The sequence below is a fragment of the Mesoplodon densirostris genome, chromosome 3, assembly GCF_025265405.1.
Source record: "Mesoplodon densirostris isolate mMesDen1 chromosome 3, mMesDen1 primary haplotype, whole genome shotgun sequence".
Lineage (NCBI taxonomy): Eukaryota > Metazoa > Chordata > Mammalia > Artiodactyla > Ziphiidae > Mesoplodon > Mesoplodon densirostris.
The window spans coordinates 43,636,287-43,649,413 of record NC_082663.1 but is presented as its reverse complement, the minus strand read 5'-3'; the positions used below and the strand labels follow the sequence as shown (position 1 = coordinate 43,649,413).

The 13,127-nt window shown below is 54.4% G+C and overlaps 2 protein-coding genes across 2 annotated transcripts; both read left to right on the top strand.

The window, feature by feature from the left end:
- Positions 1-270: 270 nt before the first annotated feature.
- CCNO (cyclin O) lies at positions 271-2,399 on the top strand. The gene is made up of 3 exons (XM_060091700.1): positions 271-645; positions 1,280-1,465; positions 1,914-2,399. The coding sequence occupies exons 1-3, from the start codon at positions 271-273 to the stop codon at positions 2,397-2,399; spliced, it is 1,047 nt and encodes a 348-aa protein (XP_059947683.1).
- A 4,294-nt stretch (positions 2,400-6,693) lies between these two features.
- Positions 6,694-12,804, top strand: MCIDAS (multiciliate differentiation and DNA synthesis associated cell cycle protein). Its single transcript, XM_060091699.1, has 7 exons — positions 6,694-6,810; positions 6,898-6,994; positions 7,175-7,266; positions 10,529-10,601; positions 11,170-11,381; positions 11,996-12,106; positions 12,364-12,804. Exons 1-7 carry the CDS (start codon positions 6,694-6,696, stop codon positions 12,802-12,804), a joined length of 1,143 nt encoding a protein of 380 aa, XP_059947682.1.
- The last annotated feature ends 323 nt before the right edge of the window (positions 12,805-13,127 follow it).

The following is a 13,127-nucleotide window of genomic DNA, read 5'->3' as shown; positions in this document are numbered from 1 at the left end:
TGCGCGCTGTAGCTCCTCCTCCCCCTTGCAGACCCCGGCGGCTGAGCGTGCCAGCGGCGCGCTCGGGAGCGGGTCTTTAGCCGGGAAAGCGCGGTTCTCGTGCCGCTCTGGGCTCAGCCAGTGAGAAGCCGGGGGTGTGGCTAAGGGAACCTGCAGGGAGAGTACTTATGGGCTCGCCGCAGGTCAGGTCTGGCCTCTTCTGCACTCTCGCGCACGCGTGCCCACCTCAACCGCAGCCGGGGAGTCGTAGAACGGCCACACGGCTTCATCATGGTGACCCCCTGCCCCACCAGTCCCGTGAGCCCCGCCGCCCGGGCTGGGAGGCGGGACGACCAGAACCTCCGTGCCCCGGTGAAGAAGAGCAGGCGCCCACGCCTCCGGAGGAAGGAGCCGCTGCAGCCGCTGAACCCGTGCCCGCTACCCGGAGACTCTGGCGTCTGCGACCTGTTCGAGTCTCCCAGCTCCGGCTCGGATGGCGCAGACAGCCCCGCGGCGCGAGGCTGCAGCCCCCTACCCGGTCCTGCCCAGCAGCTGGTGCAGCTAGATCTACAGACCTTCCGCGACTACGGTCAGAGCTGCTACGCCTTCCGCAAGGCGCGGGAAAGCCACTACCACCCGCGGGAGTCATTGGCGCGGCAGCCACAAGTGAGGCGCTGGTAGAGCCAGCTCTCCACCGCCGCTCCTCTTCCTCTCCCGGGCTCTCTCCTTTTCTGCTCTGTCTGCCCTCCGCGGCGCCCCGGCCCTCGCCAGCCCGACTTCTGCCCCCGGTCCGAGCGGGAAGGGGCTTTGGAGGGCCGGGCCACCAGCCTCATTTTACAGATGGAGAAAAGCGGGGCCTGGACGGCTTAAGTGACCTGCCCGAAGTCTCCAAACTGTTTAGCAGGGACACGGTAGAATGCAGATTAGTTAAGACAGTTTCTAGGTTCGAGTCCAGACTCCTACCGACCCCGGCAAGTTACTTCACAGTCCTAAACTTGTTTCTTCATTTGCAAAGTGGTGACCTCTCTGCCCCCACTGATTGCTGAGAGTATTAACACGAGGTAACGTGTATCCGCGCTCGGCACGGCGCCAGGCACGAATCCCGGCATCCTGGCTCCTAGCCCTGCCTGTGCTTTTTCCACAGCAGCGCTGCCCACCTCTTTCCGTTTCCAGCGCCTTTAGGTTTTTCCTCTGTTTCCTGCCTCCCTCCGGGGACGCTCCTTAGGTCTTCGTGCCCTGTCCCTTCCAGCCGCTCTCAGCCCTAGGCTCAGCTGGCCCGCCTCCCTCCTCCCTCCGGCAGGTAACGGCGGAATCCCGCTGTAAGCTGCTCAGCTGGCTAATCCCCGTGCACCACCAGTTCGGCCTCTCCTTCGAGTCGCTGTGCCTGACGGTGAACACTCTGGACCGCTTTCTTATCACTACGCCTGTGGCTGCAGACTGCTTCCAGCTGCTCGGGGTCACGTCCCTGCTCATCGCTTGCAAACAGGTACCTCCACGCGGGGTCTGGGGGGCAGCCAGACTCCCGGCCGCTGTCTGGCCGCCCGGCTTTTCAGTGCACACGGCTGAGTGCTGGGTTCCCTGAACTCATTTTGCAAACGTACATACTCCTCAGCCTTAACTACAGAATTCCCCCCAAAACGAACAGTCCTTTCACCCAGCCCCCAAAGAAATAGGCCGCGTGTCAACAGCTCTCTCTAGCCCCTCTATTCTAGTCTCCGAAAAAAAAAAAAAACCTTCAAAATTTCTCAAACCTGTTTTCAGCGTTGCGCTGGAAGTACTCCCCAGATGATTACAGTGGAAGTATGGAGAGGCGAAGCCCCAAATATCTCGCTGGCAGGGATGGGGGAAGTCCTGGTTTTCTCCCGAGTGTGAGACTGGGTGGGCCTCCGGCCCTGGATGCTGCGCAGCGAGGGATGAGCGCCCCTGTGTTACAGGTGGAGGTACACCCGCCGCGCGTGAAGCAGCTCCTGGCCCTGTGCTGCGGCGCCTTCTCCCGGCAGCAGCTCTGCAACCTCGAGTGCATCGTGCTGCACAAACTGCACTTCAGCCTGGACGCGCCGACCATCAGCTTCTTCCTGGAGCATTTCACGCACGCACGCGTGGAGGCCGGGCAGGCAGAGGTCTCCGAAGCCCTGGAAGCGCAAGCCCTGGCGCGCGGGGTGGCGGAGCTGAGCCTGGCTGACTACGCTTTCACCAGCTACACCCCCTCCCTGCTGGCCATCTGTTGCCTGGCGCTGGCAGACCGTATGCTGCAGCTCCCTCGCCCGATGGACTTGCGCCTGGGCGGGCACCCTGAGGCGGTGCTGCAGGACTGCCTGGGCAAGCTGCAGCTACTGGTGGCCATAAACAGAACGTCCCTGACTCACATGCTGCCCCTCCAGATCTTCAAGAAGTGCAGCCTGTCCCCGAGCTTGAAATGAAGTAGACCCTTGGTCTCCTTTGATCCCCTGGCCTGGCTGCTGGACCTCTCCCATTGCTTTGAAAGAGTGCAGTATTGGCCCACAGAGAAGGGTTCAGGCCTCCCAGTTGGTCACCAGGTCATCCTGCAGGTTGTAAATAGTGTACGATTGTGGGGTTTCATTGTTTATTTATTTTGCTAACAGCTCACGAGAGAAGAGACGAGTCTTTCCCCAATAAACAGACTGTCTGTGGTGGTTTGTCTGAATACTACCAATGTGAGTGTTTGTCCACGAAGAGGGAAGGTGAAGGCAATCCAGGAATAGAGGCGGTCAGTAACCATGCAGGGTTCCTCCCTCCCCCCAGGCATCTCTGTTTGGGAACACCAGGTCTGGAGAGGTTCCTGTAGACTGAGGTTCCAGTTACAAGGCGAGTCAGGGTCATGTTGGCCTGTAACTGGTGACCTTGTTAGGAGGCTGAGGACTGCTCACTCCTAGAGGTTCAAAGGGTGAGGGTGGGGTGTGAGGCTGAAAAGAACCCACAGCAGTCCATGTTGTCTAGCGGGACCAGGGGGCACACTGCTGGTGCAGAAGATCCCAGGCTGAGCAGCTTTGGGGACTGCACAGTCCCACTAGCTAGGGCAACCAAGAGTTACCCTGACAACTGCCAGATGTGGGAAACTGAAGGCTTTGCAGGCAGTTATGGCCATTGCAAATTGAGTCAATTTATCCTGCGATCGCATGGTTGAACAGTTCTCTCTTGTCTTACACCTACTATGTATGAGCCCATGGTGACAATGATGCAATAGTAATCATGGCTATCATGGAGAGCTTACGTGTACCAGGCACAGTGTTCAGCATTCATTATTTCAATCCTTCAACAGTTCTACGAGGCAGAGTCTATTATCCCATTTTTCAGAGAAGGACACTGGGCCGCAGAGAGGTTAAACAACAGTGGAGCAGCCAGGATTTGAAGGCAGGTGATCTGAGTCCAGAGTTCCACCCTTTGCCACATGCTCAGTTTCCTCCACTTACACGTTTCTGGAAATGCTCAAAAAAAACCCAAAACCTCTCTTCCCAAGGTAAGTGTGGGACAAGTGATCGGTTCAGTGCCCTCCATTTAATAGGCACCATGGAGAACATATTTGGAAAGCCAGTACAGTCCTTGCCTCTAGTCATGTTACAGGAGTCATTTTACAGATAGGAAAAGTGAGTCAAGAAATGCGACAGAGGCTTGCTGGAGTTCTGTGACTCCACAGCTGTCCCATCATCTTCATTCTCACTGTTGTGAATCTGCTGTAGACCCTGAATCTGTAACCTCCAGCAAATTAACCTCTCTGAGCCCAATCGCCAACTGACAGCGGGGCTATTATGAAGCTTAAATGAGATCGCTATGAAGCAGTATAAAGTAGTGCTTAAACACTTGGCCTCTGGAGTCAATTTGCTGTGTGACCTTAAGCAAGTCACATATCTATGCTTAAGTCTTTCCTGTAAAAATGAGAGTAACAGTAGCATTTACCTGGTAGTGTTGAGGTATGGATTTAATGAGATGTTCTCTACAAACCCCTCAGCACAGGTCCTGCCTGGCACATAGCAAGTCTTCAAGAAGGCTAGGGGCTTCCCTGGTGGCACAGTGGTTAAGAATCTGCCTGCCAGTGCAGGGGACACGGGTTCGAGCCCTGGTCCGGGAAGATCCCACATGCCGCGGAGCAACTAAGCCCGTGTGCCACAACTACTGAGCCTGCGCTCTAGAGCCCGTGTGCTGCACCTACTGAAGCCCGCTAGCCTAGAGCCCGTGCTCTGCAACAAGAGAAGCCACCCAATGAGAAGCCCGGACACCAACGAAGAATAGTCCTGGCTTGTGGCAACTAGAGAAAAGCCTGCGGGCAGCAACAAAGACCCAAGGCAGTCCAAAAAAAAAAAAAAAAAAAAAAGGCTGGTGGCAGCCTGCACAATGATGGGGTGTGGGGGAGGAGTTACACAGATAAAAAAAACTTGGTGAAAAAATAGAGATAAAGCAAATACAGGAAAATGTTAATGCTACTGTTGTTCATTGTACTGTGTTTTTCAAATTTTCTGTATGGTTGAAAAAATAAAGTTTTGGTGGAATAAACTCAGTCATGTTCTACTGCATTTAGAATAAATCTAAATGTATGACAAATGGCACAAATAAAAAGCAAACTCAAAACATACTTAGAGAAATTTCCTTGCACTTCTTGTGCACCCAAGTACTCTCTCCAGAGACAGGAGCCCCTTAGGAGCCCTTCTCTCCTGATATGTTGATATGCTAAGCTCTCTAGGAACTTTCTCCTCCTTGGCTCAGGAAGAGGGAAGGGGTGATCCCCGAGCTGTTTGAGGAAAAGCTGGTCTGTGATGGTGAAAAGGAGGAGGAAAATCATATCACCTGTTCCAAGTTCCAAAATATCTGGAGCTCTCAGCCTGGCTATTAAGGCATGGGGTACCTCTGCAAAAGTGATTTTGGGGGGAGTTGTCTTCACCAGCATTTACTCAGCTAAGATTGATATGGGGGATTTGGTTCCAGAATCATCCAGACCAGGAATCATGTAATCATGCTATTCCAGCTCCTGTTGCCACAATCTACTGTACATTTTTATGCACAATGCCCATATTTTTCTACTCCAGTGTGGAACTCATTGATGGAAAATGGGCCTGTTTTGGATCTTGCCATGTGTAGAGATCCCCCAAAACTCAGCTAAGAGCTTCCCCACACCTTTTACAGACTGGGAAGTCATTAAGGGTAGGGATGGGAAATGGACTGACTAGTGGCTAGGCTACTCAGGAACCAGAGGAAGTAAGAGACAAAGCCAGCAAGAGGCTGTGGGAGGCTGGAGGTGCAGCTGAAAAGGCACCTCAAAACAGCAACATTGATTTATCCACACCAAGCACCAGTCGCATTACATAAACAATCTCATCTTCACAGCAACTCCTCTGAAGTTAGTGTTATGTTTTTCCAAAAGAACTGGGGTTCAGGTATCTGGTGGAGCCTGGGTTCCGACCCTAAAGCCAGAGCTTCTTCCTCACCATCAGCGACACCACACCAACTCTAGCTGGCTGAAATCACTGGTTCCTGCATCTATAGATGGTTCAGAGAGTCTCTAAGTCTAACTATATCATTGGATTGCTTTCCATCACTGTTAGGGGGATCTTGTTTATTAATCCAGATAATAGATGCAAATAAAAAAGGATCTTTCACTACTCCTATGAGGTGTAAGGCACCAATTTAAAGTGCCCAATAGGGGGTCACAAGGATTTCAATTTCAGATGATTGTTCAAACTGTATGGATATAAGAGTGGTCCTGAAAGAGACCCCTCAGCCAAGGATCTAGAGATGCCCCTTCTTGGGAGAGGTTTCCGGCTTGGGAAGAGGAGCGAAGACTCCGGCTGAGCAAGCAAGGCCGGTTGTACAGAGAGTGACCAAATGCCTCGAGCGGTAGCTGAGGCTTCCGGGGAAGAGACCGGATTTTAGGGGATTTGGGGCTGTCCACTGTGGACATGTGTGACCCTCTCTTTTTAAAGGCTGTGCTCAGGTGCTGCTGCCTGAGAAAGTGCGGGGTAGGGGTAGGGGTACGGAGCGGGGCTCTAGGCATCAGACCAAGTGGATGTCAAAACCAAGAGGGCTCCCTAGCCTTGGGGGAGGGGTACTTCTGTAATCTGGGGCTGTTCTGGGGAGTCCCTGCTTGACTTCTACAATACATCCCCAGCACATCCTACATGGCGGGGCAAATGCCGGGTCTGACTTTGGCAGTTGACACTCCAAGTTTGTGTCGTGCCTTGTGGCTGGCGTGGGAAGAAAATGAAATAAGAATCGGTAACTTTTCCATATTCCCGCTGTCCGTACGCGGAAAGGCGGTACCCAGCGTTAGGGACCAGCAGGGGTTGTCCTCCCCTCCTCTCCCTTCCTATGGCGTGGCCGGGAGGCTGCGGCGCCAACGCTAGCCAAAAGAGCGCTCGCGGGCCCGGGCCCCGCGCTCGCGGCTCCCGGCTCCCGGGGGAAGCCGCGTTACCAGGTTGGGTTTTAACGCCTCCGCCCGCGCACAGATTGTCCGGGGCTGAAGGCGCCACCACTGGCGCTCAGGCGCGAGCCGCCCCTCCCGCGCGGCGGTCCTCCTACTCCACCCCGCCTTCCCTCCGCACCTTCACAGTCGCCCCTGAGCCCCACCCCGGCCGCGCGCCTCCCCGACTTCCGGCCGGCTTCAGAGCCTCTGGAGCGCTGGGTGTGGGGTCGTCATCCCGGCCCGGCCGCCGCCTCCGAGCAGTTGACGCGGGGCTCCAGGCCTGAAGCGGGCGGGGAGGCAGGATGCAAGCGTGCAGGGGCACCGCGGCGGGTCGCCGGGCCTTCGACAGCATTTGCCCCAATAGGATGCTGGATCCGCGAGGCCGGCAGTTCGGCAAGCCCGGGAAGCTGGAGAGGAAGGTGGGGCCGCGGGACGGAGCCGGGCAGGGTCCTCACGCTCCCGGCAGTGAGGGCTGACCCGCGCTCACCGTTTCTGTGCCCTGCTAGTTCGCCCCTGCGCGGAAGCTCTTTCTCGGTAGCAGCGGCAGCAGCCCGGTGTCGGTGTACGAGGATCCCCCAGACGCCGAGCCCGCTGCGCTGCCAGGTGATACCGGTGGTCCCTGCGCGACCCCTCGGGTTCCCCGCGCCAGGTGGGTGGGGCGCGCGGGGCTCAGAAGAGCTTTTCTCCCTGGGGTTTCGGAGTCCTGGCGGCGATGCCAGCGGCGAGCCCTTGCCGGGAGGCTTAGGGTCCGCCCGGCGCGTGTCTCCGGTTCTCCCCACGCAGCCCTCACCACCATAGACCTGCAGGACCTCGCTGACTGCTCCTCGTTACTCGGGTCCGACGCGCCGCCTAGTGGTAATTCGGCCGCCTCACAGGTACCTCTCCTGGTGGAAACTCGCGGCCTCTCGAAGCCCAAACTTCGATTCGGGAGTCGTCAGTTCTCGAGTTTGCTCAAAGAACCCTTTTGGGCGGGGAGCGCAGGCACATCTGGCTAGCGGGGGGAGATGTCCTGCTGAAATCCAAGCCTCGAGGATTAGAACTTCCTCCTCCCTCCTAGTATATTAACGGTGGCCACATTCTCAGAACTGTTTTGACCAACTCTGGACAGGGAAGCTCATCTGGAGGGCTCCCCTGCCAGACGGGTCTCCCATTCCCCTCCCCATCTATTCCTTGGAGCTGCGATAAAGCAACGTGGAGATTGCGCACTGAGGGACCAGGTGGGTAGATGGGAGCAAAGTTGCTCTCTGGGCACCTATCTGTTCTCCCAACATGCCTTTCCCGGCCATTCATTAACCATTTTCATTCCCTGGATGTCTAAGGAGTGTGGAGATCGGAGAATAACTTCTCGATCAAGACTGGAAAAAACGAAGAGAATTTACATTTGGAGGAAGTGGGACAAAGTCCTTTGACAAAGGACTCAAAGAAATCTGACTGAAAACGTTGCTCTCTACAGAGATGGCCCTTCAGCAGTTGGGCACTTTATAAAAGTCCTTTTCGCCCCCTGCAAAGGCTGCTGTCACTTACTCCCATGGGGCAAAGAGGCATTTCCCCAAAAAAACCTATCTTCTTACTTGCATCCCACTTCTACCACTTGCTAGGGCTGAGACTCCCCAGCCAGATGATGGTACCTCCCAGCACTGGTGTCTGGGAGGCCAGAAGCCTGCCTCATCGATGGATATGAAGGCATCCATCGATGCATATGAATGGATATGAGTAGCTAAATGCAACCTCCAGGAAGGGTGCCAGTTCCAGGTTCCTGGCAGCAGGTGCTGGGGATATGAGGTTTCACGGGAACAGACCAAGTACAGAACTCTCCTGAGGAAATGACCACCTCCTAGAACTGGGGTTGGGGTGGTGGAGCAAAGCTTCCCAGGGCCTCTCTAAGTGCCTCTTAGAATTGGGATAGAGCCTAGGGAGACTCAGGGTAGGTGGCAACTGAGAGCAGAGATTGTGAAGGCAACAGGTAAAAGTGGGAATTGCCCTGCAAAGGCCATTCTCCTGTTCTTTTAGGGTCTGGATGCTCAAATGAAAAAAGACAATACATGAGCATCTTTCAACGGACCCAGAGGGCTACATCGCGCCCTTTCTCCAACATGTTTATTTTGCAAGAAAAAAAAAAAAAACCAAACCATACCAAACAACAACAACAAAACCAAGCAGGCTCTTGCTGAATTTTTGCTTATGTATACAGAGCTTAAATTTGACATCATGCTCTGTGTTAAGTTTTTTGGGTTTGTTTCGTTTTTGTTTTTTGGCTGCTGTTTTTGTTGGAGAAATGCCAGGTTTTTACCTAATTGGGAAGACAAGATTCACAGTTTCAAGGACAGAGCTCATGCCCGATGGCCCAAGCAAGAGGTCCAGGATTTTCCCCGCGGGAAGGCAGAACTGGTACAGAAGGAGATATATCCCTAGGGGAAGATTCTGTGGGGGAACCCCCTGGCCAGTGCACACTGGTTATATTTCTCCTTCCTGCTGGGGAAAGTGGACAGAGAGAGGAAGTGCTCTAGAAGTGTTTGAGGTCCAGAATGGGCTAAGACCTGGGATAGCACAGGAGGAAGCATTTCCTGGGTGGCCGTCCCTGAGAGTTGGCCTCTAGTCTCCTCATGGTAAGGGCTTTTCTCTACTGAGGGGGAGACCTTTGAGCCCTTGGGAAATGTCTCATTTCTGACTCCTTCAACGAGGGGAGTACTTGTGCTTCAGGATTTGTCTGGGGCCCTCAGTCTTTCCTTTCTAAGCTCCCTTCCCATTACAGACTCAGTTCTCAACTGGTACTAGAGGTCTCCCTGGTTGAAGCTCTCCTCCCTGAAGGAAACTGATACTTGTACATTCTTCAAAGTTAGAGTCAGAATAAGTTCCTCTTCTCAGAAGTATTTGAATAGTAAAGAAGGGTGTTTGGGAGAAGAATATGATTAACCCAAAGGAATAAAACAATTGATGATAGTGGAATCAGTAGAATAGATATTTCTGATGGGCATACTGGATGCACCCCTCACACCATGCTCCTTGAGAGGCTTCTTTCCCCTTCCCAGAACTGTCTTCATTGGAAGCCAGGCTTTCCTAAAAGAGAAATAAAAGCTAGAGGCAATGAGGTATAGAGGAAAGAGGACTGAAATAAGCACCAGCATTCTGGGGCAGAAGCTCCAGTTTCACTATTTCAGAGCTGGGTGGCTTTCGACAATGCAATTTCTCTGAGCTTCAGCTTCTCCATCATGGGAGGAGTCACTTCCTGGGCCCTGCCTACTTCCAACATTGGTGTGAGAATTAACAGAGAGACTCGATGTAAAAGTTTGTGTCAACTCTGTGCACGAATTAAGAGAATAAGAAGTTTCCTGGTCACCAGCCTTTTACAGTGTCCTTCCGTCTCACGCACCCAGGCACATTGCAGGAACCCAGGAGAGTGTCCAGTCCAAGATGCTGGAGATGCATCACGCCGTACGTGAAAAGTCAACTCCAACTTTTTGAGAAACGGAAGAGCAAGAGGGGCCACGCCTGCTGCATGCTGAACAGAAGCACTTTCCACAGCATCCCTGGTCCCTTATATCTTAGCCTACCTTTTCTCTTTCTGTGTGGGGAGAGGTGGTTTAGTTGTGACTGAGCCTTGGAGGGATATGTGGACTCGAGTTACTGCTTTGGATGCCTCCGCACGCTGGCGGGTCTTGGGAGGAAGGACGGCGTGTTCGTACGCCATGCTCCCAGCTCTTAGAGCTGTGGCTCCTTGGTCTGTCGGAGGTAAGTCGGGGCTGAAGGTCTGCGGGCGCACTAGCAACGCGCCTGGTTGGCTGGTGACCGGCCAATGAGGCGGCGCCGGACTGTGCCATCTGCCAGAGGCCGGGCGCGGGGTGGCTGTGCTGCGCGCAGAAGGACCGACGCGCGGCGCAGCAGCGCGCAGTTTCAGCGCCCGGCAGGACCCTCGCGACCGGGTCCCCGCTTCGTGCGTCCTTCTCCCCACCATGGCAGTGCAAGCCTGCTGGATTCCGTGTCTCGGGCAGGGCTTTGATTTTCAGGTACAAGTTTCCGCTGCGAACGCGAGTGCATGCAGACCTGCCATCGAGCCCGGGAGGTTAACTGTCGGTCTAGGAAGTGTTCCAGACCCGCCAGGCTCAACATTAACTAGTTTGTACCTCTGGTTTGTTTCAGAACCACTCCCAGCAAACGGCAGCGGACTTCGATCTGCAGGATTTCAGAGACACCGTGGATGAGCTCATTGCAGGCAAGTGCAATCTCTTTGCAGTTCAATCAGTAACGGCGGGGGTGTCCTCACCCCTCAAATCTGACTAGTTCAGACTTCGTGGTCCTGAAAGTGGTAAACCCTGTACCTGTCAACGACTCGCCAGCAACTCATCAAAGGGTCTGGCTCATCCATATTTAGCATCCCCCCCCTTTTCCTAATGGAGAAGGTGAGTCGCTGGATCTATAGCGCTTTCTCAGTTTGCCCGTGTGAGTTCTGGGAGAGAGAACCCTACGCTGTGACGTGGTCTGGAAGACGCTGAGTGACAGGAGTGTGCAGAGTAGTGCATTTGTGTGACTTCAGGCAAGTTTGCCCTGGCCACCGTGGAAATTCAGTTCAGATCATCTCAACAGGCATTTATTGAGCGCCTGCTGTGTATGTACAGGATATCAGGAAGAGCCTGGGGATCGTAGGGATTGCAGAGTGAGGGGTGCTTTATTAATAAACAAAAATCACGTAAACCCTATACCCGCGTGATATTTTGTCCCTGCCGTTAGCTGGGCACGAGTCTGAGGCTGCAAACCCAGCTCCCTCTCTTCCTCTTCATCAGACTCATCCTCTTTGATGTCGCCTCCCCTGGCGGGCGGAGACTTCCCCTTCTCTCCTTGCGACGTACTGCCGTTTGGTCCCTGTCTCTCCCCACAAGCCTTGCAGTCACCGCCGCTGCGCCCTCCCGACGTGCCCCCGCCAGAGCAGTACTGGAAGGAGGTGGCCGACCATCACCAGAGGGCGTTGGGGGACGCACTCGTGGAGAATAACCAAGTAGGGACACTGGGCTGGCGTCCAGGAGTCCTTGGGGCGGGGGCAGGGTATGGGGCTCCGGGAGGAAGTGGGGTTGCAGGAGCGGGAATGAGCCCCCTTGGACGTTAAAAGCAGTGGACGAGTTTACGTAGCTGCTGTTGCTCCACTGGCTCTACCTCAGTTTACAACGTCACTAAGTGGGAATGATCTTACCCACCAGATTTTTAATAGGGCCACCAATATTTATTGAAGGCTTTCTATATGCCTGGTATTGTGCTTACCTATTTACTTTCCCCATTAATTACAGCCATTGAGCTAGATACTTTTACCAGCCCCATTTTACAGATAAGGAAACTGACTTACAGGAAGGTTGAACTTCTATATCTGCCTGTTGCCCAAGTCAGCACTCCTCACCGCTACACTGAGGATTAACTGAGAAATATTTTGTCTAAGTGCTCTGTAAAAATCAATCAATCAATCAATCAATCAATCAAATTATCATTCTCACCAGTGTAAACGTCCTTGGGGCCCCAGTTTCTAATTAGACGTTAGGATCTGGGTTCAATTTATGCAGACTGTACAGACGAGACCGAGCACGGTAGCCTATCGCTGAATGTTTGGGTCTCCTCCTGCAGCTGCACGTGACGTTGACCCAGAAACAGGAGGAGATCGCCTCACTGAAGGAGCGGAACGTGAAACTGAAGGAACTCGCCAGTCGGACACGGCACCTGGCCTCGGTGCTGGATGTAAGTGGGGCGCGCGCGTGTAGAACACTGCAGGGAGTCGGAAATGTTCTGTGCACCTCCCACCCAGCTCCCCGTGTTGGGAGCCGGCGGGGGTCGGGGAACGGAGAGGACCGCTGGGAGCTCGCTGAGTCACTTGCAGGCGTTGCCTAAGTCGGCCGAGTCGCGCAGTTCGAAGTGCGCCCAGGTCTCCTTTGAGCGCAGAGCACGAGGCGAGTCCGGCTGGCCCCAGGGCGGCGCTCCTCCCCATCTTTTTGTAGAAGCTGATGATCACACAGTCCCAGGATTTCGGGGCGGCAGCCGAGTCCATCCCGCTCAAGGCGACTTCCAAAAGGAGCCTGGAGGAGTTGTTCAGCGCTGCGGGGCAGGATTGCGCGGAAGTGGACGCTATCCTGAGGGAGATTTCCGAGCGCTGCGATGAAGCGCTGCAGAGCCGCGATCCCAAGCGGCTCCGGCTGCAGCCCGAGCCCCCGAGCACGGACGGCAGGCCTGGGAACCTGCACGGCGCCTTCCGGGGGCTGCGCACAGACTGCAGCCGGAGCGCGCTGAACCTGAGCCACAGTGAGCTGGAGGAGGGCGGCTCCTTCAGCACCTCCATCCGCAGCCACAGCACCATCCGTACCCTCGCTTTCCCCCAGGGCAATGCCTTCACCATACGGACAGCCAGCGGGGGTTACAAATTCCGCTGGGTCCCCAGTTGAGCTGGGATGTGGTCCTCCGAAACACTGCCCTCTATCCAAACTGAAGCGCCTGGAGGCTAAACGGGAATAGCTGAAACCTGGTTTCTCAGAAGAACTCCACTTGCAGGGCCGACGCCAGCCTGAAACTTTTTTTTTCAGGAACAAAAACGTTTTGATACTGATGCACTGTAAAATTCTGGTACAAAATACTGTGTGGTCCCTCCCCTTTTCACAGCGAAACCGTGTGTGTATGTGTGTGTGTGTGTGCGTGCATATGTATACATACGCTTATATATCACAGTCAATTTTTAAAGTATTTATTTTTAGCAGCTTTGAATTACGTA

Coding starts and splice junctions, on each gene's coding strand:
- CCNO (XM_060091700.1), top strand. CDS start 271: ATGGTGACCCCCTGCCCCACCAGTCCCGTGAGCCCCGCCGCCCGGGCT. Junction 646..1,279: donor CATTGGCGCGGCAGCCACAA/GTGAGGCGCTGG, acceptor TCCCTCCGGCAG/GTAACGGCGGAATCCCGCTG. Junction 1,466..1,913: donor TGCTCATCGCTTGCAAACAG/GTACCTCCACGC, acceptor CCTGTGTTACAG/GTGGAGGTACACCCGCCGCG.
- MCIDAS (XM_060091699.1), top strand. CDS start 6,694: ATGCAAGCGTGCAGGGGCACCGCGGCGGGTCGCCGGGCCTTCGACAGC. Junction 6,811..6,897: donor CCGGGAAGCTGGAGAGGAAG/GTGGGGCCGCGG, acceptor GTGCCCTGCTAG/TTCGCCCCTGCGCGGAAGCT. Junction 11,382..11,995: donor CACTCGTGGAGAATAACCAA/GTAGGGACACTG, acceptor CTCCTCCTGCAG/CTGCACGTGACGTTGACCCA.